The following is a 25,512-nucleotide window of genomic DNA, read 5'->3' on the forward strand; positions in this document are numbered from 1 at the left end:
TCATGTATCAGTTTTTGTAGTTTTAACAGTCAAGTTTATGTAATCCAGTAACTTTCCATCTTTCACAAACAGTTGAGACCCAGCTGAAAAGTCCCATACTCGGTTGTCCTTGGAGACGTGTCATCAGTCTGATATCCAGAACATTCGTGACTGGAAGTGTAGTCAGGGGCCAAGGTCTACTGGTGATTCAGAACCATCCCCACTCCGAGCGTGAGAGACAACGTGGATATGAATACGTGGAGTCTCTTATGGAGATTCTGCTTGGTTGGGTTCTTAGTGCTTGAAGAGTACAAACGGTACTTACATGTAGGGCTCTTTTATTGACTATTTATTTGAAACTCTTATCTTGAATGGCATGTGTATATTTCTGTGATGCTAAATGCAATCTCTGTATACTTCTTGTATATGTGTACATATTGTAAATACTTTGGTATTCAATGATATGTGTATATTATATTCCCATACCCATTTGTGGGCTGAATTTATTTAAGTTCTGTGAGGACATCCTAGTGGCATTGCTCATGCTACTGTAATTAGCTTGTGGTTGTATCTCATTCATGAGCTTCTATTTTGAGGGGCTTGTGTTTGGATAAATGGGCTCATTTGGAGTTGAAATCATATTATAAAGAGCTTAATAGAAAGCTGGATATTCTTAGCTTTAAAACCTGGACATTTCCATTTAAACTGATGACAGATATAAATGCCTAAGTATGTGAAAAAACAGACACCAGCAGGTTCATTTAGATGTTTTATTTTCTTGACTCACATTTAAGTGCTGAGTAGGAAATTATTTATATTGGTAATTAATCAAGGGAGAAAATCACTTGACTCACATTTAAAATAGGAAATTGTCTTTAAGTACACAGATACACATTCCCAGTTATTACTTCAATACCGGATACTGAATCTTAAGTTTGGAACAATTGTTTTCATCACTGTGCCTCGCTTTCTATGTGTCTCTATGAGGCAGTGACGGGGCATTGGCTAAAGGCAGGTCTATCCTCAAGGGGGCGTGGGACTGAATGAGGACGAGGACGTGGAGGATCTCCGTGTTTGCGGCCACTGTGATTTAGAGCTCTCTTGGCATTTCCAGCTACAGGTTTTCTTACTGGAGTGGCATGCCCAAGAGGAGTCTGCTCATCCAGGGACATGCTCCTTGCCAATCGTGTGCTTCCAGTTTCGCCTTGTCTCCATGAGACCACTTAAGTTCTACCATTTTGATGTATTCACACAGGAAGTAGAATTCTCAACATTAGGAGCATGGTATGCTGTCAGAATCTCAGCTTTCACACTTCTGCCAAGGATGAGAGGTTGGGGAGGATTTGTGCAGGGCCTTACCTACGGATTACTGCAGAGTATCAATGCAAAATGCCTGTAACCAGATTATTCAGGTGTGTACTGAACACTCAAGAAATTAAGCCAAGGTTGTTTCTGCATGATAAAATTCAATTGCAAAGCAACTTTTTATCCCATTCTTCAGAAGACTGTTTGATGGAACATTTAAAAAATTATTTAACAAAAGGAAATTAGTTCGAGTTAATTTTATTGCCAACTGTTGGTAACAGTCTTCAATTTTAATATTAAACTTAAAAGTATAACCTTATTGCTTGAGTAAATCTTAAATCTTAGTAATATATTGAGAAGTCATTGACAATATCTCTAGGCTTTGATACTCTTTCCCATAACCAATTTGGTTTTTTGTTTTTGCCTTTTTTTAACTGGAGAGAACAGATGCTGTTACGTATAATCCATGGAACTGACTCAGGCTCAGTGAGGACATTAATTGGGAAACAGCGGCAATTTTTTAAAAATGCAATAGATAAGAATGCAGTTGTGACCATGACCTCTGACTGCAGTCACTTTGCAGTTAAGACCAACCTTTCCCCTTCTCCTGCTGCTCTGTACACTGAGACACCCTCTCTGGGCTGTACTCCAGGATCCTCCATCCACTTTACATTACAGATGGTCAAAGCAGATCATCTTACAACTGGAATTTCAAAACAATGCTACACCATCTTCCACTTTGGAATTCTGAGCACAGAGAGTTAAGCATGCCTTGTATTTAAGTGAAAATTACTGATGTGTGAATGGAATCTATCACCTATTGACCGGAAAAGTGTCAGGATGAAGGAGGGGAAAACACAGTTAGGTGAAGATGTATGTGTTCAGTTCAAAGATGTTGGTGCCATAGAAATATTTTCTTTGCAATCTTGTAAATAGGAAATGTTTTCATAAGCCAAACTTGGTATTCTTCACTTACTGGTTTAGTGTGATATTGACTTTTGAGAAGACTCCATTTTTACATTACGTCGTTACTTAATCACTGACTGAAGCACCATTTCTTAATTTAAAATATTTTTGTTAACTTCTTTTGTGATTTTAAAAATTTTTAGTTATCAGACTAAGTAATGTGATTCTTAAAAACTGCAAATCTACCGTTTTTCAATAATTTGAAGTACATACCACAGATTCACTTAAGCCTGAATTTGGTCATAGAACAGACTTTATAAATTGGGAGCATGCTTCCTGTTTTGGAAGATAATGATAATATATATAAGACAATCATCTTTTTAGTTATATTATTTAATAATTTCAGATGTTTACTTTCCCCATTGGCTTACAGAATGAATTATTAGACTGAATATTTATCACTCTGGGTGTGGTAATGAATTATGGCTAGCCTAACAGGTCTGCAGTAAACAATATTTAAATTTTGACTTTATATCACAATACATGGTTTTCTCTTTTGAAGTTTTTATGAACATCCATGTGTCCGTGACTGAACACTCAGATTTTAGGCATTAAAACTTTAATCATAAACGTTCTTCAAATCGGTATGAAGAACCATTTTAAAATATAAAATTATGAAATTATACGTAGTTCCAAAGTAAATAGTTGCAATCCATAGAGAAAAAAACTATTTTTCTTACTGTATTTTTTTTCAAAATTCTATTCCCATCCTCTTTTCTACACATAAATCTGCAGGAAAAAATGCTTACAGTGTGTGGCACAGTACAAATTTTTATTACCTGAAATTTTTATTTCCTCAACATTTGGGTATTTTCATTTCTTTACCATTTTCATCAGTAAAATGACCTACTGGTCAGTAAACTAATGTGGAACTTTTGTGGCTTCTCTGGGTTATCTGGATGCATTATTTTTGCAAAGGACTTCATTGCTAGTTAATCCACCTGCTTATTTTTTAAAAAACCTTGCTATTCAACTACTGGAGTTCAGTACTTTGCAACGTCCTTCCAGTTGAGATAGCAAGGTGTTAGATAATTGAAAAGGCAGACACAATGTCCTAACATTCCCAGTCAACTTTGTGCAGCTTATCTTCATGGCACCAGCATAAAGCAGGGGTCACACTGATCCAACAATCAGATGAAACACTTGTAAATCATGTTTTCCTTTGCTCTAAAGGTTATTGTCATTTCAGGCCATGAATTCTTTCCTCTAGCATTTTCCATCATAAAGTTGAGTGCTGTTCATACTACTCAAAGTGTCACTAAAGGTTAAGATAATAGGAGTTAAAACAAGTCATGTCTTTTTCCCCTGAAAAAAAGTGTAAATCTGAGGCTGCTATCTGCATTACGAGCATCAGGCAGAAATGCACTTGTTTAAATCATAGCAAAAATTACATGTGGAGGATCTAATTACTTGATTTTCTAGTGTGAAATACTTTTTTTTAATCATGCTTGTCAAACGGAAATGTTAGAGTTGTAACACTATAGGAATTCTTAGCTCTCCTCAAGAGATCCAAGCACAATAATCTCCGTGTAACAGTTCTATCCCCGTGTTGCTAATCTGTCGTGCAAATAATGAAGTTCATTGTTCACAGATCACTGCAACCCTCAAGACCTAATCTTGTTCTCTTGTATTGAAATCTGGGTATTGTGGGTGACAGTTTAGAACAAAGTTCATTTGCTCGGCTCTCTTGTTAAGACAGCAAATCATTGGGTTCGTTAGTTTTTATGTTCCCGGGATGCATTCTGAAGGGGTTATGTACTAACAGTGACTATGGGGGTAAAATCACTTTGTCACTCGTTTGTGGTATTGTAAACGTTCTTGTCTCTTGTGTTTCTACATTGCTTAAGCCATGCATTTCTCTTTAAAAAGGGATTTTGTTTTCTCTCCAGCAGCCTTTTTCTGCTTTGTCTGCTAGGGTGGATACTGCATAGGCTTTAGAAACCGAGAGCTTCTTGCATCACATTATTTTCTTGAGTTTGTCACACTTGACTTTTGTATGATATGTGATTTGTAATAGATAGCAAGCCTTTCACTACTTCACTAGATGAATTTCAGAGTAAACACTGTGATTCTGCAGACCAGATTCAGTAGATGTCCAAGCATTTTCTTCTGTTCCCTGGTGCCTACCTCCCTTCGGGCACTAGAATACAAGAGGATGGAAAGTTAACCGTTATTGTTTTGAAGTTTCTAAGTAGTAAGATTACAGACTATTTGATTTTTCTTGTCAGTATATATTAAAAATAAATTTTTGCATTGATACATGTTCTCTAGGAATGTGACTACATCAGGTGTGAACTCTTGTAAATGAATTTTGTATCTTGATCCACATATATATTAAGTGTATCATCAATATAAAAATAAACATTATTTGCCTAAACTTTGGTTACCTTTTCGGTTTTGCTGAGGCGGCCAAGTGATAAGCGGTTAGGGTTTGCCCCTCTTGGCTGATGCCCCACGTGCAGCTGTCGGGGAGGTCGCAGATTCTATGCTTATTTTCCTAGCTGGGTTTTGGTGTCCTCCTGCCTTGGCCCTGGAGGGAAGGACTATCAGAATCAGGTGGCAGGTGCACTGTCCTGGCAGTGGAGCTGGGGCCGACGAGTTTCCTTTAATGTGGAACCCCAGACTTGGGGGGCACCGAGAGGTCAGAAATCTGACCCAGGCAACCAATGGGCACCATGACTCAACGAGGATCAAATCGGTATGAATCACCGATTCACCTTTGGGATGTTACACGTGTCAAAGAGGCGAACAGACAAGTTAGCACCGTGGACTGCCACCAGCTTTTTCTTTTCTTTAGCCAGCGTATTTTTTAAGCCATAGACTATTACCCCAGTACGTTTGGAACAAGGGAATGATTCTGGAAGTTTCTTTCATGTGTAATTGACACCTGCGTTGGGTTGCAGTGTGCGTTTACAACTTACAGTCAGGCACAAAACAACAGAAGCGCGAACATCCCTCCCAACGGCAAGATAGTTTCTGGAGCCGCAGGCCTCCCGGGGTCTCCCAGGACACAGTAAGTAGGGATGACCCAGCCGGGCAGTCCTGGCCCGGACCTTCCCTCCTACACGGCCACGCTGGCCCAGCACACACACCGAGTTCGAGGCTCCTCCCACCTCCCCGACTCTCTACCAGTCTCTTTCTTAAAGCCAGGATGAAAGGCCTGGGCGACGCTCTCGTCATCCGCGGCACCGGCCGGTCGCTGACGTGGCGAATGGGCCGCAGGGAACGAGCGCGGGGACCGGCACCCGAGAGCCGTTCCGCCCAACCGCCGCTCGCCGCCAAGGGCGCCCGGGCGCATGCGCGTGGCGGCTCCATCCGGCGCGGGGCCACTTCCGGCGCGCTGGTGGGGGAACGTGCGGTTCCGGGTCGCCGCTCCGGCTCGGCGGCTGGCGGCGGGGCAGCTGACGCGGCCCGGCGTTCACGAGAGGCCCGGGAGGCGGTGCCCTGCCGGGCGCCCCCGGAGCGGCAGGTGCGCGACCCGAGGGCCCGAGGAACCCGAGCAGCCCTCCCTCGTCCCCCTTCTCCCGGCGTCCTCGGCCTGGCCCCAGGCGCCCCCTGGACTGGGTTGTCTGAGACCCGAGCTGGGGGGCGGGACCGGGAGGGCGAGGATGGGAGCGGAGGCGGGCTTCCCGGCCTGAGTCTGGCAGAGTCCTCCCAACGCCGCCTTGGACGAGCGTCTCCTCCTTGCTGGGCCTCAGTTTCCCTGCTGTCGGGTCCTTCCCGTGGCGGACAGCCTTAGCCCCGGCGGGGCTGGAGGGAGGCCGAGGGAGTGGGCTCGGAGCTGCCATCAGGGCGTTAGCCCCTGTCCCAAGTTTGCCGCCCCGTCGTGGTGCGAACCAGACGGCCCAGGTAGACAGCGTGTGTCAGAAGCAACTGAGAAATAAATACAAGCTCTGGGAAAGCGTCCTTTCATCCGAGCTGCTGTGAGCGACTCCGCTCCGTGTGCCTTAAGCTCTGAGGAAAATTACAGATCCATAGGAGACCAGGCTGAGCTGGGGTTACTGGTAGGGTTTCCTTCCCGAAACGAATTCCCCTCCCTCCTGGTCCTCCACTGACTGACTTCCCACCGTTGTACTTGCCCACCGCGTTTGTGTCTGGGTGAGTACAGAATGCCTGGACCTCCGGGCTGCTCTCAGTCCAGCAGAGGGGCCGGTGAGTAAGTGGTGTTGACACCTCTGGAGAGTGCGGCAGATGGAGTGGGTGAGCTGGTGGCAGGTGGCTGGTAGGCCTTCGAGCAGGTTTCTCAACCCTCGAGAAAATGTGGAAAGTTCAGGTGGCAGCCAGACTGTATCCTTCCAAACAAAAGGAAAAAAAAATGTGATTGGAGGAATTTTTTTTCCCCAGACTTCAACCACACATCATTTTCAGTAAAAGTTTAAATAAGAGTGTGTGGTACAAATAGAATATACTTGGTTGTATTTGGCTTCTTCTTTTTTTTTTAAATAAATATATAGGGCTTTGAGCTTTCTGTAGGGAACATAAAATGTTCCCCCTTTTCCGCTTCCTGAGTTGCATATGTTTTTGCTTTCATCTTAGTAATACTTTGTACTAAAATACTGATATAGTTGCAAGAAGGATTGTAAAGCACCAAGTCCTGTTTTGAGGATGTTGGTGTTTGCCCCAGGAAATTTTCCTAAATGTGTCATATGCCACAGCCAGCGTGATCTACTTTAAAAAAAAAACAGTAAGGACCTGTGAGTCAGAGTTCAGTGCTCAGATACCAGCCCTGCCACTCAGCCACCAGCCACACAGGTCGCCTCACCTCAAGACTAGATTTCCTCATGCGTGCGTGTGTAGATAAAGCGCCTGTGTACTTCCTAAAGGTTTAGTAATTCTGTTACGTTGACCTGTCACTTACAAAACTTGCCTTTTAAAAGCTGAAGTTGAAGGCGGTAGCTCAGGTGTGGAAAATCTTCCCAGTATTTCGTTTACAGAGAAGGCTTTCACCTGCTTCCTAGGTGCCGGCCTGGCCTGAGCCCGGGGCTCCCGTCGATGCTGGCACGGAGCTGGCTTGCATGTCTGCAACTTCGCAGGCACCGCCGGTGTCGGGACGCTGATTGCCAGCAGAAGGGCCGCCACAGGGACTAAAGCACTGGGATCCTGTGCCCGGCAGCCACCATGTTCGCCAAGCTGAAGAAGAAAATCGCCGAGGAGTCTGCGGTTGCCCAGCGGCCTGGGGGTGCCACCAGGATCCCCAGGTCGGTGAGCAAGGAATCCATTGCCTCTATGGGAGCTGACTCCGGAGATGACTTTGTAAGTAGCTTCTCTAGTTGTTCATGTTTGGCTCAGACGTGATGTTCCAGGGAGTCTTTTCATGAAGTTGCCTGTTTTGTGCCTTTTGTAGTTTGTAGTTGCGCGGGACCAGCACATGTGACTTCTTGCTCAAGGTCAGTGGTTATGGTTCCGGGGCTGGATTATTTGCTTACCTTTTATGTGTTCCCTTCTTTATTGTCTCTTGTCCGTAAGGTGCTCTTCCACCTACGTACCTCCTTTGCATTGACCTGTGCAAACGCCTGGGCCTGTTTACCCCCGCAGACACAGCCGGTTGACGTCCTTGGTGCTTGGCCAGCTCTGTGGACTGTGGTCAGGGTTGGTCAGACTGCACTGAGGGGCTGTGGGTGGAGGAACCGGTGGGAACAAGGCCCTGTGGCTGCAGTGTGTTCTTTGTCAAGTGCAGTTGTATTGGGTGAGATTGCAATGAATGAGACTGCTGCTTGCTGTGTTAGAAAGTTAGGCTTGAGAATTTGCATATGCCTGACACATGACAGGATCCTCAAGGTAGATGACTTAGTAAAAAATGCCTTATAATGCTTGACATATTCAAAAGGATATATATATATGTAATGTCTGGCTAGAAGGCATACGTTCAGAGAAGTAGCCCTGTCGGTACGTTTCACTTCACCATTCCTGTCCCCAGTTCACCTCTGTCACTTGCCACAGTTCTAACCTTTGTGTTTTATCATTGTCTTGCTTCTTAAAATTTGTGTTCTGATATATACAAGGCCACTTCAGAACGTATCATGAAAAAACAAATGCATGGATTTCAAGACATTCTGCAACAAAATAAGCTACTTTTCATTAACTTTTGGAAGTACCTCATAGGCAATTATTTATTTACCATAAGCATTATTTGGACCATAATATTGTAATAATATTTGTAGTTTATGTCATAAATGTATTTTTAACTCATTTTTGAACTTTATAAAATGGTATGTCATACCATGGTCTTGGGCTTTTATTTTTTAACTCCACGTATTTCCAGAATGCGTCTGTATCACATGAAGCTGTGATTCACATGTGTGACTGCAGTGTAAGAGTCCAGAATTTGAAGTGGCCACAGTTGATTTCTGTCTCTCCCAGGAATAGACATTTGAGTGATTGCCAGGAGCAGATAAGTGTTCGGCCTCCTTTCTCGTGACATCTGACTCCCGGGTCTGATGAGGTAGCAGAAGCTGTTGGGTTTGTTGGAGCAGAGCAGTGAGGCTAGCCACGTGTAGCTTTACACTGGGCCTGCGTGAGCAGACACGTGCACCTTGCGTGTGGCTCAGCGCTGTGGCCACAAGCCTGCTTTGTCTTTGTGTCGATGCACCAAGGGAAGTCTCATCTAGACACGTTGCACATGGAGGGACTGTCCTGAATTCGAGGAGAACCCTGCTTTCCAGTTACCGTGTGCCGACTCACCTTCCAGCCCGTGTGTGGAGCTTAGATACAGCTCCACGGATTGCTCCCAATGGATGCCTTTCCCGCAGACACCTCAAATTCCAGTGAACGAAGTTGACTTTCCGAACTCCCTCTTGCGATATGTCTTGGCATCCTCTCAAGCCATGTGCTAACACCGTTGGTTGCATCAGGATTCCTTCCCCCCTCCATTCTTGGGGTGTCCAGGAAACCTACAGGTGTTTTGGCTTCCATTTCCCAAATACCTCTCCAAGTTGCCTCTCCACTCCACTGTGTTCGTGCGCTCACGTCCGTTGTATGTCAGATGGCTTCTCTTTCCTGGACACAGGGACCCGTCTGGGTGCCCTACCTCCAGTGACTCCAAAGCCATCCTGTCAAAACAGACTTGTTTCTGTGTCTCCAATGCTTGAAATCAGGGGCTTCCCCATCATGTTCAGGATGAAATGAAAACTTGCTGTTATAGCGTAATAGTAAACTGCCAGGGCCTTGTCACCAGTCACGTGACCAGCCACGTGACCAGCCTCACTGTTTGCCAGAGCCAGATTGGCATCGCTGCACTTCCCGAACGGATCACATTCCTTGTGCCTGTTCACCTTCGCATCTCCTGTGGAAAGTCTCCCGTCCCAGTCGTTCACTCCAGCATTCCTTCTGATAGACGCTTACTGCCTCCTTCACGACTCAGCTTAGGAGAAGCCCCCTTGATTTAAATCACCCCCTCACCGTCCCCTTCACCCCCTCACCGTCCCCTTCACCCCTCTCACTGTCCCTTCACCCCTCTCACTGTCCCCTTCACCCCTCTCACTGTCCCCTTCACCCCCTCACCGTCCCCTTCACCCCTCTCACTGTCCCCTTCACCCCTCTTGGCTGCAGCTGGCGCCTTATCCTGGCCTCCGCTCTGTAACAGCACCTGTTGGACTGTGTTGGTACCGGTTTATGTTGAGACCTAATGGCCAGTGTGATGGTATCAGGAAGTGAGGCCTTTGAGGGAGTCTTGGCAAGGAGGAGGAGCCTCCTAATGGTTTCTGTGCCCACAGTCAGCCCTGGCCTTTCCACCAAGTGAGGACACAGCCAGCAGTCGCCATCGGTGAATTGGACACAATCTGTTACCTGCTTGATCTCGGACTTGTCAGGCTGTGAAAGGATGAGAAGAACCCGTCTCCTTCATATCCCACCTGCTCTCGGGCGTTTGTCTTAGTCCAAGGTTGACTAAGACAACTAGTTGCAGCTGCAAGTCTTGAGAAAGTTCGGACAGTCTGTGTGATGGAGAAGCTGCCCGGGGCAGGCATTGCGCTCCAGCCTCGAGCACCCTGCGTCGGGAGTGTAGCTCCAGGCCTGGCTCCTCTGCTTCCTCTCTTCTTTCCTTTTCTTTTATTTCCTTTCCTTTCTTTCTTTTTTAAGATTTATTTATTTTTATTGAAAAGGCAGATTTACACATACAAGGAGAAACAAAAAGATCTTGCATCCTGTGCTTCAACTCCCCAAATGACCACAGCAGCCACAACTGAACTGAATATGCTAATTGGTTAATCTTCCCCTGTAAGCATTGGGATCCCATATGGGCGCCCATTCATGTTCCATCTGTTTCACTTTCATCCACCTCCGTGCTCTTGGCATGGGAAAGCAGCGTAAGATGAACCAAAACCTTGTGATCCTGCACCCACGTGGGAGACCTGGGAGAGGCTCTGGGCTCCTGGCTTCAGATCGGCTCAGCTCTGGCCATTATCACCACTTGGGAAATGAACCAGCGGATGAAAGATCTTTCTCTCCTTGTCTCTAAACCTGCCTTTTTAATAAAAGTAAATAATAAAATTTTTTAACTTATTTGATGTGATAATGGTTTTGGGTTTTAAAGAAGAAAATGTTCATTTTCTTTAAAGACTTATTTATTTTTATTGGAAAGATATACAGAGAGGAGAAGAGAAAGAGAAGATATTCCATCCACTGATTCACTCCCCAGTTGTTGCAGTGGCTGGGGCTGAGCCGATCTGAAGCCAGGAGCTAGGCGCCTCTTCCAGATTGCCCACGTGGTTGCAGAGACCCAAGGCTTTGGGCCATCCTCGACTGCTTTCCTAGGCCACAAGCAGGGAGCTGGATGGGAAGTGGGGCTGCCTAGACATGAACTGGCGCCCATTTGGGATCCTGGTGTGTGCAAAGCAAAGACTTCAGCCATTAGGCTACTGTACTTGGCTCCCATATATCTTAAGAATACTTATCCGGGGCCTGGCACAATGGCGCAGTGGTTAAGGTCCTCGCCTTGCACGCTGGGGATCCCATATGGGCACCAGTTCTAATCCCGGCAGCCCCGCTTCCCATCCAGCTCCCTGCCTGTGGCCCGGGAAAGCAGTCGAGGATGGCCCAAAGCTTTGGGACCCTGCATCTATGTGGGAGACCCGGAAGAGGCTCCTGGCTTCGGACCAGCATAGCATCGGCCGTTGCGCTCACTTGGGAAGTGAATCATCAGACGGAAGATCTTCCTCTCTGTCTCTTCTCTCTGTATATCCGCCTTTCCAATAAAAATAAAAAATAAATCTTTAAAAAAAAAAAAAAAGAATACTTATCCAAGAATTTAGGTTGAAAAGTTATGATGTTTGTAACTTTAAGCCACTTAAGCAAAAAAATTACTGAAACAAATATGGGACAACACTGGTAATTGTTAAAGTGAATGGGGAAAGTTCATCAAGCCTTTCCTTCCTTGTATATTGTGAACAATTTTGTAGTTAGTGGATTTTGATTGAGCTGTGGCCTGCAGCTCTGGCACCCCCAGTGTGAACTGTCTGTTCCTGCTCCATCTCCCTGCTGATTCGTTATTATCAATAATCTATCATTATTAACTATCATAATAATTAATTAATATTGTTATTATCAGTAATTCGTAGGCATAGGCCTAACTTTGATCCTTCATTAAAGAACTCTTCTCTCTCTCTTTCTTCCCCAGGATTGGAACTTTTTAAAAATAAATTACTTTCTTTTCTATTATAAATATTTGAAATATTATATATTTATATAATACAATCATAGTATATTTATCTCCTGTCATTTATCCTAGTAGAGCACATGTACATGCATATAATATCTCATCTCTCCTTCACTTACGGAGAGAGGTAGTGTGGCTTCCACTGCAAGCAGAGAAGTTTTGGGGACCAGTTATGTTAAGGTTTTCAGGGTCAGCATTGTTATAGAGCAGGTTAAGCCACTGCTTGTAGTTCTGGCATCCCATGTGGACACCAGCTCTTGTCCCAACTGCTGAAATCCAGTCTAGCTCCCTGCTAATGTTTCTGGGAAGGCAGCAGAGTATGTCCCTTGTCTCTGGGCCCCAACATGCACTTGAGAGGCCCAGAGGAAGCTCATGGCTACCAGTGGATGGAAGACCCGTCTCTCAATGTTGTTCTGCCTTTCAAATCAATAAAAATACTTTTTTTTTTTAACTATTCCAAATCAAGGTTAATGAATACTACAGTCATCAACTTTTCTTTAAAGGATTTGTTGATTTTTTTATTGGAAAGTCAGATTATTACAGAGCGGAGAGAAAAAGATCTTCCAACCACAGGTTCACTTTCCCAAGTGGCCACAACGACCGGAGCTGAGCCGATCTGAAACCAGGAGCCAGGAGATTCTGGGTCTCCCACATGAGTGCAGAATCCCAAAGCTTTGGGCCGTCCTCCCAGGCTACAAGCAGGGAGCTGGGTGGGAAATGGAGCAGCCCAGACACAAACTGGCACCTACATGGGATCCTGGGGGTTGCAGAGCAAAGAGGTAGCCACTAGCTGTCACTAGCCCCAATATCTTAAAAAACAGCAGCTGGCAGCAGCCTTGAGTGACCACCAGTGGTTACAGTAACTGAACCTGCAGCAAGCTGGAGCCTGGGGCTCAGTGGTGCCCTGAGCTGGTTGCCACTGCTAAGAAGTTGCTATGATGTCTCCTGTGCCTCTCTCAACAGGCCTCCGACGGCAGCAGCTCCCGAGAAGATCTCTCGTCCCAGCTGCTGAGAAGGAATGAACAGATCCGGAAGTTAGAAGCCAGGCTCTCCGGTAAGTCCAAAAACTCATGCATTGCCAACAGTGGTCTGTTTGCCTTGCCTGACCCTCCCCCAAATAAAGTAGACCGTAAGAATCACAGTTATTCTCAAATATTCTTTTGATCTTCCTGAGAAACAATTTGACCCTCGTTCCATTCTTGTAGTGTGTCAAATAAAATACACACAAACCTGAAAGTTTACTTTCAAAAGCTGCTCTTGAGGTTTTAAAAAAACAGTTTAAAACAGTTTAAAAAAACAGTTAAAAACTGTTTCTATTCCTGAGGTTTCTAGCCATGGAGATAAAAGGGATCCAGAGTACACGTGGGAATGTCTGACCATCTCCCACAGTTACACAGAGCGCAGCAGACCTGCAGGGGCAAGGACTGCACGCACACTGGTGTGGCCAACAGTTTTGGTGTGATTAGCACCAGAAAGAACTCGGCCCAGTATTGCCTCTAACCATAGCACAGTCACGTGTAGTGTTGGTCTGGGTCTTTGGGTCACTTCTCAGTGGTATCTCTAATACTGGTATAAAAGCTGTAGTTCTCATTACATATTTCGTGTGCAGTTGAGAATTCACACAGCTCTGTTTTTTTCCTCTCCCAGAGTAGGACATGTCCGTGATTCAGTTGTGAGCCCCTGTTGTGATTCACCTCCTGTGAAGTGGTCCCTGACTTCTGTGTCTAGTGTCTGTTGGCCTTTGGCCACTCTGATTGCAGAAAAATTAGTAGACTAGAATCCTCCAAATTGAAGGTGACAACATGGGTAGCTGTAAAAAGCTCATCGCATTGTTCACAAGTAAAGTTAATCATTTTCTCTCCAGTATGGCCTTAGAAGGTTAAGGTCACAAAAGTGGTAAGTGGTGGAGCAGGAGCCAGACTTAATGCTGGAGTTCATTCTGCTTCAAAGTCACCTGTTACTATGTTGTCACTTCTGTTGGAAGTGTCAGTGACCAACAGAAGTGACAGAAATGAATTGCTCTTGTATTTTTTTAAGGTTGGAGAGGTAATTAAGAAATAGTCCACACCTTCCTGACAGGCAGTGTAGAGGGGCCAGGGATGAACACGGACAATGCTAGAGCCCATTTAGGTTCCAGCTGCTCGGCCTGAGGCTTACTGTGACACAGCAGTGGCTGCTCAAAGCACGTAGACCGTGTGGAATACTCCATTGTCACGTGCCTGTGTCTTGGGGGTGATTAATATCATTTAATAGATGAAGAAACCAATACTTAGATTAATAATCTACTACAGACTGACAATGCTGGGATTTCAAGTATTCTCTACTTCTTCACCTTACTCTAGTGTCTTTGGCCACCCAGGACATTCATTCTGACTTCCACCTTTACTGTAGCGTGGGTGACTCAACTCCCGTGCAGGTACAGAAAGGTGTCAGCTTCCTGGAGAAGTTGGTTCTTTCAGTGGACGGACAGTGACAAGCTTGCTTATGTGTTTGCTCTTGCCCTGCCTACTGTCACACAGGCTGCTTCCTGGGTTAGCCTGGACCTGGCCTGCTGTGAAGGCCAGCCAGGAAACTGAGCACTGAGATCTGAGTGATGTCATGAGGTAATGCTGTGTTTCTCACAGCAGGGCATTTTTGAGAACCAATTCCTGCTTAAGTCTTGTACCCTGTTAAGGTTTAACAAATTTGCCTGTCTGTATTCACCATTACACCATGGGTAATTTGTACTCGTTTGCCTGTGTTGTTGATTGTTAATGGGAGGCTGTCTGCATAGCTTTCCCTAACAGGAAGGGTTTTCAAGTTGAGAAAAATCATCATCATTTTCACTCATTTCAGTGTTTAATTAACTTCCTTTCCTGATGTCTGTCCATTCCTGGTGTGTGCATTACCTCACCCAGACTATGCTGAACAGGTCCGAAACCTGCAGAAGATAAAAGAGAAGCTTGAAATTGCATTAGAAAAACATCAGGATTGTACGTATTTTTGTTTTGTTTTGTTTTTCAATCTTTTCAGGATTTAGTTGTTTTTTTTTAAATAATACAATAGTGTATTGTGAAGTTTGTCCATCAGCTCTTATAACTATTTTATAAAGAGTATGCTTATTCAGATTGATAGATCTATGTGATATTTATAAGTATAAACCTCACATTTAAGTTCCTTAAGCATATTAGGAAGAAGTCATTTCGTGTATCAGCTGGTCTGTGTCCAGTTGATCCATTTAGTGGCCCCATGAGATTTTAGTAAAATGCAGCACCTGGCCCTTGGGTCTAGCTCAGGAGATGGATTTGGCCACAGCTGCCTGACTGCTGGGTTGAGTAAAGGGAAAAACAGCTGCCATTGCTTCTCCAGCACAGTGACATGTTTTGATTCTGAATCTTTTGTTCTTTAGATACTGTTGAAGAAATATGATAATAAAAGTCAAAAGTTACATTTTTTGCTAATGTATTACATACTGGTTTTTTGTTTGTTTGTTTTTTCTTAAGGAAAGTAAACTTTGGGTTAGCTTTGTTTTATTTTTAATTCTGATGAGCAGGTAGTAGCCATCGGTAGCGACAACATTAATGTTTTCTGGCTACTACCTACCTAACTGTTCTATCACTGTGCCATGTAAAAAGTTTCCTTTTGGAATCTCCTTATGCGTATATATATGCTTAACTATTAAAAAAGATTAGTAAACAGATAATCTGTTGCCAAGGCCAAAAGATTCCTCTGGAAAATCAAGATGGATCAGACTTTTCCTCTGCTCATAATCTACATGGATTATGATCTTGGTCTTTTTTCATGTGATAATAGTTGTGAAGTAGTCATGTGGGCTATTTGACGTGTTCTTTCTGAAATGTTTCCATATCTCAAATAGAGCCTCTTTGTTAACAGCTTCCATGCGGAAATTTCAAGAGCAGAATGAGACATTCCAAGCCAACAGAGCCAAAATGGCAGAAGGACTGGCTTTGGCATTAGCCAGAAAAGACCAGGTATTTTGTATTTGACACTGCCCAAGAATGGTGAAAGGCTTTGCTCACTTAGATCTTAAAAATTGTGACATAACCTGGGAGAAATTATTTACAATCTCTGGCAAAAGGATTAACGTTTAAGTTGTTTAAGATCTCATCTCATGCTGTGGTGTTGTGAAGTTATGCAGTGTAGTCGTGGAATGGGTCCAGAGTGTGAGTTGTTCTCTGTAATGTGTCCATGCTCCTTACTCTGGTGGTGGGTCCCCAAATAAGGGGCCAGTCTGCTCTCTGAAAACCAGCTCAAACCCTCAACCTCACAACACCTGTCCTTAGTGTTGGCGACCTTACTGTCATGCTGCTCGCAGGCCATCTGTGCGTTTCTTACCTCTGTTCCTGAGTGTCTTCAACGCCAGCCAGGTGCACAAAAGGAACTCACATAATTTATTACAGCTGCACTATGTAGAGTGTTTGGCTGATTGATTTGAAAGTGTATGTTTGTTATCTGGAGCCTTTACTTGCCAGAGAAAATATGCTTAGTGGCTAACTGTGGTATGGGTGTATGTAAATGAAAAGCTGAAATTGGGGGATTCTAGCCCCCCAAAAATGGGATATGGCCTGTCGTATTAGTGGCCACGTCCCCCATGTTTTGTGAATCAGGCATGATTACTTCTCCTTTGTGTTCTAATAGATAGCACAAACCACATTGGTGAAATAAAAATGAAAAGGAAAATAATGATCAGAAACTACTGAAGATTCCCCCATCAGCAAATTAATTTTTGATCATAAATTACAGTCATCCTGTTCACCTGGTGCCAGCTACCTAGTCATAAAATAAATCCTCACAGTGCACATGAGAAAGTTGGAACAGTGAGCTGAAAAGCCATGTAGCAACAGCACATATAGCTTGGTTTGTCCTGCCTAGAGAACGTCTGCAAACATTGATTTTGCACAATTTTACATAAAGTTCCTTTTCTCCTTTTATATTCTTGGCCATCTTAATGTTATGCGAAGTTCTTTAGAGTTTTTGGTTTTACTTGCTTTTTTGTGTGTTTGGGTTGGTTGCTATCTAGAGGCAGTTGGCTGGATTGTTTATTTTATAAATATCTTGGTATTACAGTTAATCTTCCCTGGAAGCTATACTCTCATTGTTTTGTTTTGTTTTGTTTTGGTTTTGTTTTAGGAATGTTTGGAAAAGATGGATCACCTTGAAAAGGTTAGTTTGTGTTTGTGTTTGTCTCTTTAATCACATTGCTCTCAGCCCTGGAGCCTGGGATATGTTGTATTGGATGAGCAATGTACTAAGTGAGGTGGAACTGACTTAAACAGCTCATGGTGGGTGTGTTGCCCCTCATCCCTCACACCTGCCTGTATATCCGCGCTTTCCTTTCCTCTGTGACTCTGGCATCAGCAGGGATGGGGAATGCTGAAGGAACTGTGTGGAGGAGTATGCTAGGGTCTCTCCTCGCCTCCCGGCTTCATCTACACGGGATCCCTCTGATTCATTCCATCCCTGGCTGCAAGTCACAGCTTCACATGGACCTTTGTTAGGCATAGTTTTTCTCTCTGGATTTCCTTTAACCCTTGTGTCTGTTCGCCGCTTGGCGCTCTGCAGTAAGCAGCACATTATTTCTCTTGGGCTTTCTTCCTACAGCTTTGTTAAGTCCCTTTATTAAAGCAACCCCAAGATAACATTAGGGATTCTTGACCCTGCCAAGGGGATGGAGGCCATTCCCCAAGGCTCGGCACAGAACAGACAGAAGCATTTCTCAGCTAGACGCAGAGGAAGCCCTGCGCTTAGTCTGCTTGCACAACCTGTGCAGCCCTGCAGGTGCCATCAGTAAAGGCTGCTGCTCCAGCGTCTGCATGAGAGCAGACTTTCAGACCTGCCATTGGAGGGGCGTCTTGAAGACAATAGACTCATCTCCCTCAGCCTCAACTGTATACTGCTAATTCATTGAGTGCTCCTAAACTAATCTTCATGATAGCAGAATTATTTTAGATTGATATGTTTACTTCCAAAGTATGTTTGCTATTTTATTGAGCAGATGAATTTTATAATTACATTCTTTTCATAAAAGTTAAGCCAGCAATTTTCTTTGTGTGTTCTGTAGAAATCTGATTATCAAACTATCAGAAATGTTGTAACATGTTTTTTAATGAGGAAAGGATTATAGGAAAATCAAGTCCCAAAGAAGAGGGGAAAAACTCCTCAAACATATCTGTTAGTGATAATCTTCTCAAATGTACAGGAGCAGGTTAATTCAGAATCATTATTTTAATAGAAGCTCGTAAGATATGTCCGGGTTAGCTTACTGGGTGTGAAGACTAAGATGCCCGTGTCTCATCTCGGAGGGCCTCTGCTAGTGGCCCACTTCGGCCCACGGAAGCAGCGCCATAGCCCAGACACTGGGTCCCTGCTACCCACGGGGGGGCTTGGGTGGAGTTCCCATCTCGGGCTGTGACCTCAGCCGTTGCTGGAAACCAGCAATTCAGAGTACATGTGCTCTCTTGCTTGCCCTCTCTCTCGCTCTCTTTTGCTGCCTCTTAAGTTATTTACAGAAAAATATTTATTTATTTTTACTTGGAAAAGTTACGGAGAGAAGCAGAGAGAAAAATCTTGCTTCCCCTGGGACCCCAAAACGTCCTGACAGAGCTGTGCTAATCTGAAGCCAGGAGTCTCCGCCAGGTCACCCACATAGGTACAGAGTCCCAAGGCTTTGGGCCATCCTCCAGAGCTTTCCCAGGCCACAGGCAGAGAGCTGGGAAAGAAGTGGAGCAACCTGTCTTCAAACCGGTACCCATATGAGATGTGAGCATCACAGGCAGAGGATTAGACTGCTGTGCTACCACAGTGGCCCCAAATAAATGATTTTAAAAAGATCTGGGGGGCCCGGCGCCATGGCGCAGTGGTTAAGGTCCTCGCCTTGCACGCCCGGGATCCCATGTGGGCGCCGGTTCTAATTCCAGCGTCCCTGCTTCCCATCCAGCTCCCCGCTTGTGGCCTGGGAAAGCAGTTGAGGACAGCCCAGAGCCTTGGGACCCTGCACCCACGTGGGAGACCTGGAAGAGGCTCCTGGCTTCAAATGGGCACAGCACCAGCCGTTGTGCTCACTTGGGGAGTGAATCATCGGACGGAAGATCTTCCTCTCTGTCTCTCTTCCTCTCTGTATATCCGCCTTTCCAATAAAAATAAAATAAATCTTTAAAAAAAAAAAAGATCTGGGATGTCACACAGTAGGCTAATGGCTAAAGCCCTCACCTTACATGCAACAGAATCCCCATATATGCACCAGTTCATGTCCCGGCTGCTCCACTTCCCTTCTAGCTCCCTCCTTGTGACTTGGGAAGCCACTTGAAGACAGCCCAAGGCCTTGGGATGCTGCACCTGCATGGGAGACCTGGAGGAAGCTCCTCCTGGCTCTTGGCTTCACATGGGCTCAGCTCCAAGCCATTGCTTCCACTTAAGAAACAAACCAGGTGCTTGTGTCCCTGCATCCGCTGGGAGACCCACAGGAAGTTCAGGCTGTGCCTTCAAACCAGCCCAGCTCTGGCCATTGCAGCCTTTGAGGAGTGAATCAGCTGATGGAGGAGCTCTCACTCTATCTTCTCTGTGTCTCTCTGTGTGTGTCTGTCTCTGTCTGCCTTTCAAATAAAAATAATTAAATCTTTTGAAAAAATAATCAGCAACTATAACAACAGAGTTCTTAAGTCATTCCTAAGAAGGTGTCATTAAGTAAATTGTAACCTACCTACTGACACCATGTATATTTGTGATTTTTTTTTTTCTTGGTATGAGTTCTACCTGAAAGCTTGTACTTGGTGGCATAGGGAGTGGGGATTCTATTGAACTCTGGTTATTGGTGTTTTTCAGCCAGTTCAAATGTTTCGCTAAGACCAGACATGTGAAATGTGTGTCTAAATGTGCTAAGCAGAACTTTGACATTTTAAACAATTGTTGCTCTTGTTATAATTAAATCAGGTATTTGTTTGAAGAACAGAGTAAAGAAAAGAAGAAGCAAAAACAGAAATATCTTTCATCCAAGGGTTCACTCCCCACATACGGCAACCAAGGCTGTGCTAGGCTAAATCCTGAGCCAGCAATTCCATTAGGATCAGCCACATTGTGAAGCAGGGACTCAAGTACTTTGAATTTTTATCTACTGCATCCCAAGCACATTGCAGGAAGCTGAGTCAGAATTTGGAGTACCTGGGCCCCCAGTGAGACACTGTGTTACAGGATGCAGGCATCTCAAGTGGCTTAACCCACTAGATCACAGCTGCCCCTAAAATGACTTAGTTTTTTAAAGATTTATTTATTTTTATTGGAAAGGCGGATATAGAGAGAGGAAGATCTTTCGTCCGATGATTCACTCCCCAAGTGAGCTCAACGGCCAATGCTATGCCGGTCCGAAGCCAGGAGCCTCTTCCAGGTCTCCCACACGACTGCAGGGTCCCAAAGCCTTGGGCCGTCCTTGACTGCTTTCCCGGGCCACAAGCAGGGAGCTGGATGGGAATTAGAGCTGCCAGGATTAGAACTGGTGCCCATATGGGATCCCAGGCGTGCAAGGCGAGGACCTTAACCACTGCGCCACCGCGCCGGGCCCAAAAAACGTCCTTAATTTTAACTTACGAAGCTTCAGTGCCATGTCATATTACCATGATGCTTCCAGTTATCAGTGCATCATCATGTACTGGCACAGTAATTCCAAAATTTTCTACTTGTGTAATACAGGTTTTTTAAAAAATTCACTGCATGTATTTATTTGAGAAACAAAGCTCCAGTCTGTTGTCTCACTTTCCAAGATGCTCATATTGGCTAGCAGTGGGCCAGCTTTGGATGCTGGAACCTGAGTCCAGTTCTCCCTCGAGGGTAGCAGGACCTCAGCTACCTTAGCCATCACTGCTTGCCCTTGGAGGTCTGTGTTAGCCCAGAGCTGGCGTTGTGCGTCACCAACAGGTGTTAAATTCTGGTAGTCAAATGTGGACTTGCGTGTATCAACCGCTGGGCCGTGGCTGCCCTCCCGGCATGTCCCTGAGGCCCTGCCTGCCTGAACTCATGTCTGCTTCTTCCAAACAGGAGAACAGGCTTCTGACAGCTCAGTTACAGGAAGTAAAGAGCCAGAGTCTGAATCTGTTCCAAAGGAGAGATGAGGCGGATGAACTAAAGGGGTTCCAGCAGCAGGAACTAAGTAAAGTGAAGCATATGGTACGTATGTGGGTTTATTTCAGAAAATGTGATTATTTCTTCTTATTTGCTAATTCCTCTTACTCCCTAATTGTTGCTTACCAGACTCCAGTGGTCACTGGTATTAGTCATGTTTATGTGTTTTTATTTTAATTTTAGTAAAATGCAAAAGTTCTGTTTGAAATATACTTCCTTTTCCCTTTAGTCTGAAGTGCTGGACAGTAAGCCCCTTTGTAAAGTCCCAAAAATGAAAAGTTTGGCTATTCACCCAAATTACTTTCTAATGTGTCTATCTCAGCGTTAGCCTAGTGAAACTGTTTGTCTCTGTCAGCTGTTAACAAAAGAAGAAAGTTTGGGGAAAATGGAGCAGGAGCTAGAGGCTCGGACCAGAGAACTCAACCGCACCCAGGAGGAGTTGCTGACTTCCAATCAGATGTCATTAGACTTGAGCCAGAAGCTGCAAGAGCTGCAGAGACACTGCTCGACGCTGGAAGCGCAGAGGTTCTTGCTTGGTCTGTGGGGCGCTGGGGAAGAGGTGTTAGTGTAGCTCGGCCTGCAGCCCCCCGCCCTCCCGCCCCCCGCCTTTCCCCATTGCTTGCAGCAGTGCTTGGTGACCTCAGTTCTGGCAAGGGCAGCTGGACTTGGCTTTGCCTGCCTGGAACTCAGGATCTCTGGCTCCACCCCGACCCTCTCTGCCCTTCGCCTGCCTGGGCTAGGAGCCATCCAGCCCTGCTGAGCCATTCAGGACGAGTTTGAGGTTCAGTGGTTGAATAAGCAAAGACAGATCAGGATTTCTGGCTTAGACTTGGGTGGACTTTTCTCTTTGAACTTCAGCTTCCAGTAGAGCCAAGAAGTGCTTTACATTGATAACCTTCATGTGGCTGATAATGTTTGCGGTCCTGACATACAAGGAACCATCTGTGTTTTCCTGTGCAAAAGTGTGTTGTAGATGAGCTAGCCAAATTTGCTCATTGTCTGCTTTCTTTCAATGAAGAGATCATGTGACAGCTTCAAAAGCAGGTGCAGAGAGTAAGATCACAGCCCTGGAGCAAAGGGAACAAGAGCTCCAGGCATTTATTCAGCAGCTCTCCCGTGAGGTACAGAAGGTAAGTTCAAGCACAGAGCAGATCTGGGTCCCCAGGAATCAACAAGTGGGGTAAAAATCTGTCCAGGATATCTGCCTGCAGGTGGCTGCTGGAAGCCTTATTGTCTCGTGCTGCCCACTGCCCTGTTTCCTTTTCCAGCTAGACCGCACTCAGGTGGAAATGACTGCACTGCGGAAGACATCCATCTTGTCCTTGTCCTTACGGGCTTTCTCAGAGCACTCCACAGGGCCTGCGGTACCACAGAAGATGGGGCAGTCACTGTTGGTGGGGCCAGAGCTGTGGATTTCACACACTTGGCTCTGGTCTCTTTTTGGCCCTGGCACATGATGATGCCATGATTAGCTTGTCATTCAATGGACATACATCTCCTGCCCCGCTCTGGGCATATGCTGAATTCTGAGGTGTAAACATGATAGCACTGAGCGTGGAGTAGTTTTTCTTAGTGAATATCTACTTCCTGGCATTTTGAGAATAATCCCTATTTTATAATTGTGCTTTGATTGTAAAACATGTAGCTTCCCTGAGTGCTGGGTTCTCAATGCCAGCAGTGTCCTTTAGTCACCTACAGTCCAGTCTGTCCTGTTACCCCATCGGGTGATGCCACCCACCTCACCTCCCTCTTAAGAAATGCTTGTCTCAAGCGAAGCAGATCAGCAGCGTGGTTACAGAACATCTGTGCTGACAGAAGCCTGTGTACCCCTTCCAGCCCAGTGTCGTCCTGCTTCCGGACACCTAAAAGGCTGAGGTTATATACCTTGCTGGACCCATAGACTCACTCTGCTGTTACACAGTCTGGAATGGATGGCAGTGTACAACACTCCTCTCAGCGAACTTAACACCTGGATACATACAATTGTTCTCCCTCAAAGACTCACAGTTTCTTTATAAAACACAATCACCTGTAGCCACAAGGGAAAAAAAAAGTTCACAAATAGCAAGTCTTAAATAATGGATCTAGATTTTTCTTATGCAAAAACTAGCCTTTCTAGCTCCTGGGTAGAAGAAGGAGGATACACACAGCTTTGAGAGCAAACCGTTGTCATCAGAGAGCCAAGCATAACAAGGAAGGTCAGACTCCAGCCCCTCGATGATTCTAAGGACTTTTTTTTAAAGATTTATTTTTTATTTTTACTGGAAAGGCGGATATACAGAAAGGAGAGACAGAGAGGAAGATCTTCCATCCGATGATTCACTCCCCAAGTGAGCGCAACGGCTGGTGCTGTGCCCATTTGAAGCCAGGAGCCTCTTCCGGGTCTCCCACGCGGGTGCAGGATCCCAAAGCTTTGAGCCATCCTCGTCTGCTTTCCCGGGCCACAGGCAGGGAGCTGAAAGGGAAGCGGGGCTGCCGGGATTAGAACCGGCACCCATATGGGATCCCGGACGTGCAAGGCGAGGACCTTAACCACTGCACCATGGCGCCGGGCCCGATTTTTTTTTTAAAGAATTATTTTAGTTTTTATTGGAAAGGCAGATTTATAGAGAGAAGGAGAAGGAGAGACAAAGATCTTCCATCTGCTGGTTCACTCCCCAATTGGCCACAATGACCAGAGCCAGTCCTAAACCAGGAACCTCTTCCAGGTCTCCCACCTGGATACAGGGTCCCAAGGCTTTGGGCTGTCTTCAACTGCTTTCCCAGGCCAGAAGCAGGGAGCTGGATGGGAAGTGGAGCTGTCAGGACACGAACTGGTGTCTATGTGGGATCCCCGGGGGTTGCAAGACAAAGAATTAGCCACTAGGTTATGTCATTGGCCCCCCCCCCGGCATTTTTTGTTGTTTACAGTTTTGTTAGTTGTTTTATGGGTTTTTTTGGGGCAGCTTTTGTGTGTGTTTAGCTCTGACATGTAGCAGTGCTATTACTTACACATATATTTGTATAAATTTTTTTTTTAAGATTTATTTTACTTTTATTGGAAAGTCAGACATACAGAGATGAAGAGAGACAGAGAGGAAGAGCCTCCGTTCAATAATTCACTCCTCAAGCATCTGCAAAGGCCAAAGTTGCGCTGATCTGAAGCCAGAAGCCAAGAAATTCCTCCAGGTCTCCCACGCGGGTGCAGGGTCCCAAGGCTTTGAGCCGTCCTCAACTGCTTTCCTAGGCCCCCAGGAGGGAGCTGGATGGGAAGCAGGGCCTTAGAAATTAGAACCAGCGCCCAATGGGATCCTGGCGCATGCAAGGCGAGGACTTTAGCCACTAAGCTACTGCGCCAAGCCCAGATTTAGCATTGTATTGTTATAATCAGTTGTTGCTATGTATACAGTACATTCTTTTTACTGCTGAGTTCTAATTAACCCTTTCTTAGAACATATAAAATTAACTCTCCATTTATTTTTTGCCCTTTTTCTATCTAGTTATTTTTGATAGACATTGGGTTTTTCCCAGTTTTTAGTTAATATGAATTAATAAACTTTGACTATTTGTGCATAAAATGTGCATGGCATATATTTTCATTGATTTTGAGGAATGATTTGGAGTTAAACTGTATGGTAAATATTTGTTAAACAGCAGTTTTCAGCATGTGGTTCCTGGACCCCTGCTCATCCGAGACCCTCCAGGGGAGCCAGCTGGGCTGTGGGAAAATGGGAAGGCAAGGAAACGGGGCTTAGAGTGTTGTGTGATCATTGGGTTTGCCAACAGGTCACTGCGGAAACTCAGGACAAGGACAGAGTGATCACACATTTGCAAGAGAAGGTCGCATCCTTGGAAAAGAGACTGGAACGGAACTTATCAGGGGAAGAGCATTTGCAGGAACTCCTGAGAGAGGTAACTTTGGCACTGTGCCCCTCAGTGTTCAGAGCAGAGCTGCTGGTCCGCGAGCAGCCTGGCGAGGGCAGAGCTCCCCGTGGCCTTGAACTCTTCAGCTGACGTCACAAGCAGCCTTAACACCCGGGGCTCACAGGCTTTCTTCAGGGAGAGAGAAGCAGTTGCAAGTTAGCACGTGGGCCGTTTGCCTTGACCACACTGCCCTCTTTTCCATTCTGCCGTCCTCTCCATTGGCGTGTGGAAATTGTTACTGTCTGTCGTATGACATGAACAAAATTCTGTGGAACAGGGTGGTCTTAGAGGGGGGAAGCCCTTGAGTGGGCTGGCCGCTTCTGCAGTGACGTGGATAGCTTTTCTCATGAGGTCTCTGCTCGTCATCTATCCACATTCTTCCCCTCCTCTTTGTATCTCACCGTGGCAGGTGCGTCCTAGTTTATACCCTCACAACCATCTTGAGTAATCCCCTCTCCAGCAGCAGTGATAGATCAGGTCCCTGACACCCACATGAGAGGCCTGCCTTTGCCCAGCTGAGAGAGCTTGGTACATTTGGGTAGTGAACCAGTGGGTAAACTTGGCTGTCTCGCACTCCTCTCCATCTCCACTGCCAT

The 25,512-nt window shown here is 45.4% G+C and overlaps 1 protein-coding gene across 5 annotated transcripts in view; it reads left to right on the plus strand.

The window, feature by feature from the left end:
* The first annotated feature begins 5,640 nt into the window (after window positions 1-5,640).
* The window catches only part of GOLGA1 (golgin A1), a 42,594-nt gene continuing 22,722 nt past the window's right edge, over window positions 5,641-25,512 (plus strand). For 2 of the 5 annotated variants that reach the window (XR_005886222.1, XM_041004613.1), the window contains exons 1-9: window positions 6,999-7,503; window positions 12,866-12,956; window positions 14,800-14,874; window positions 15,776-15,876; window positions 17,033-17,065; window positions 20,930-21,058; window positions 21,369-21,538; window positions 22,032-22,143; window positions 24,779-24,904. Coding sequence is in view for 4 of the 5 variants with exons in the window: in XM_041004613.1 (XP_040860547.1) it covers window positions 7,369-7,503; window positions 12,866-12,956; window positions 14,800-14,874; window positions 15,776-15,876; window positions 17,033-17,065; window positions 20,930-21,058; window positions 21,369-21,538; window positions 22,032-22,143; window positions 24,779-24,904 (972 nt within the window). In the remaining variant the exon portion in view is untranslated. Of the gene's footprint in view, window positions 5,720-5,812; window positions 6,349-6,998; window positions 7,504-12,865; window positions 12,957-14,799; window positions 14,875-15,775; window positions 15,877-17,032; window positions 17,066-20,929; window positions 21,059-21,368; window positions 21,539-22,031; window positions 22,144-24,778; window positions 24,905-25,512 lie in introns of those variants that run through there. The other 3 variants (XM_041004614.1, XM_041004615.1, XM_041004617.1) reach the window with 3 other exon arrangements.

The sequence above is a fragment of the Ochotona curzoniae genome, unplaced genomic scaffold (assembly GCF_017591425.1).
Source record: "Ochotona curzoniae isolate NIBS_2020 unplaced genomic scaffold, NIBS_Ocur_1.0 scaffold_3208, whole genome shotgun sequence".
Classification (NCBI taxonomy): domain Eukaryota; kingdom Metazoa; phylum Chordata; class Mammalia; order Lagomorpha; family Ochotonidae; genus Ochotona; species Ochotona curzoniae.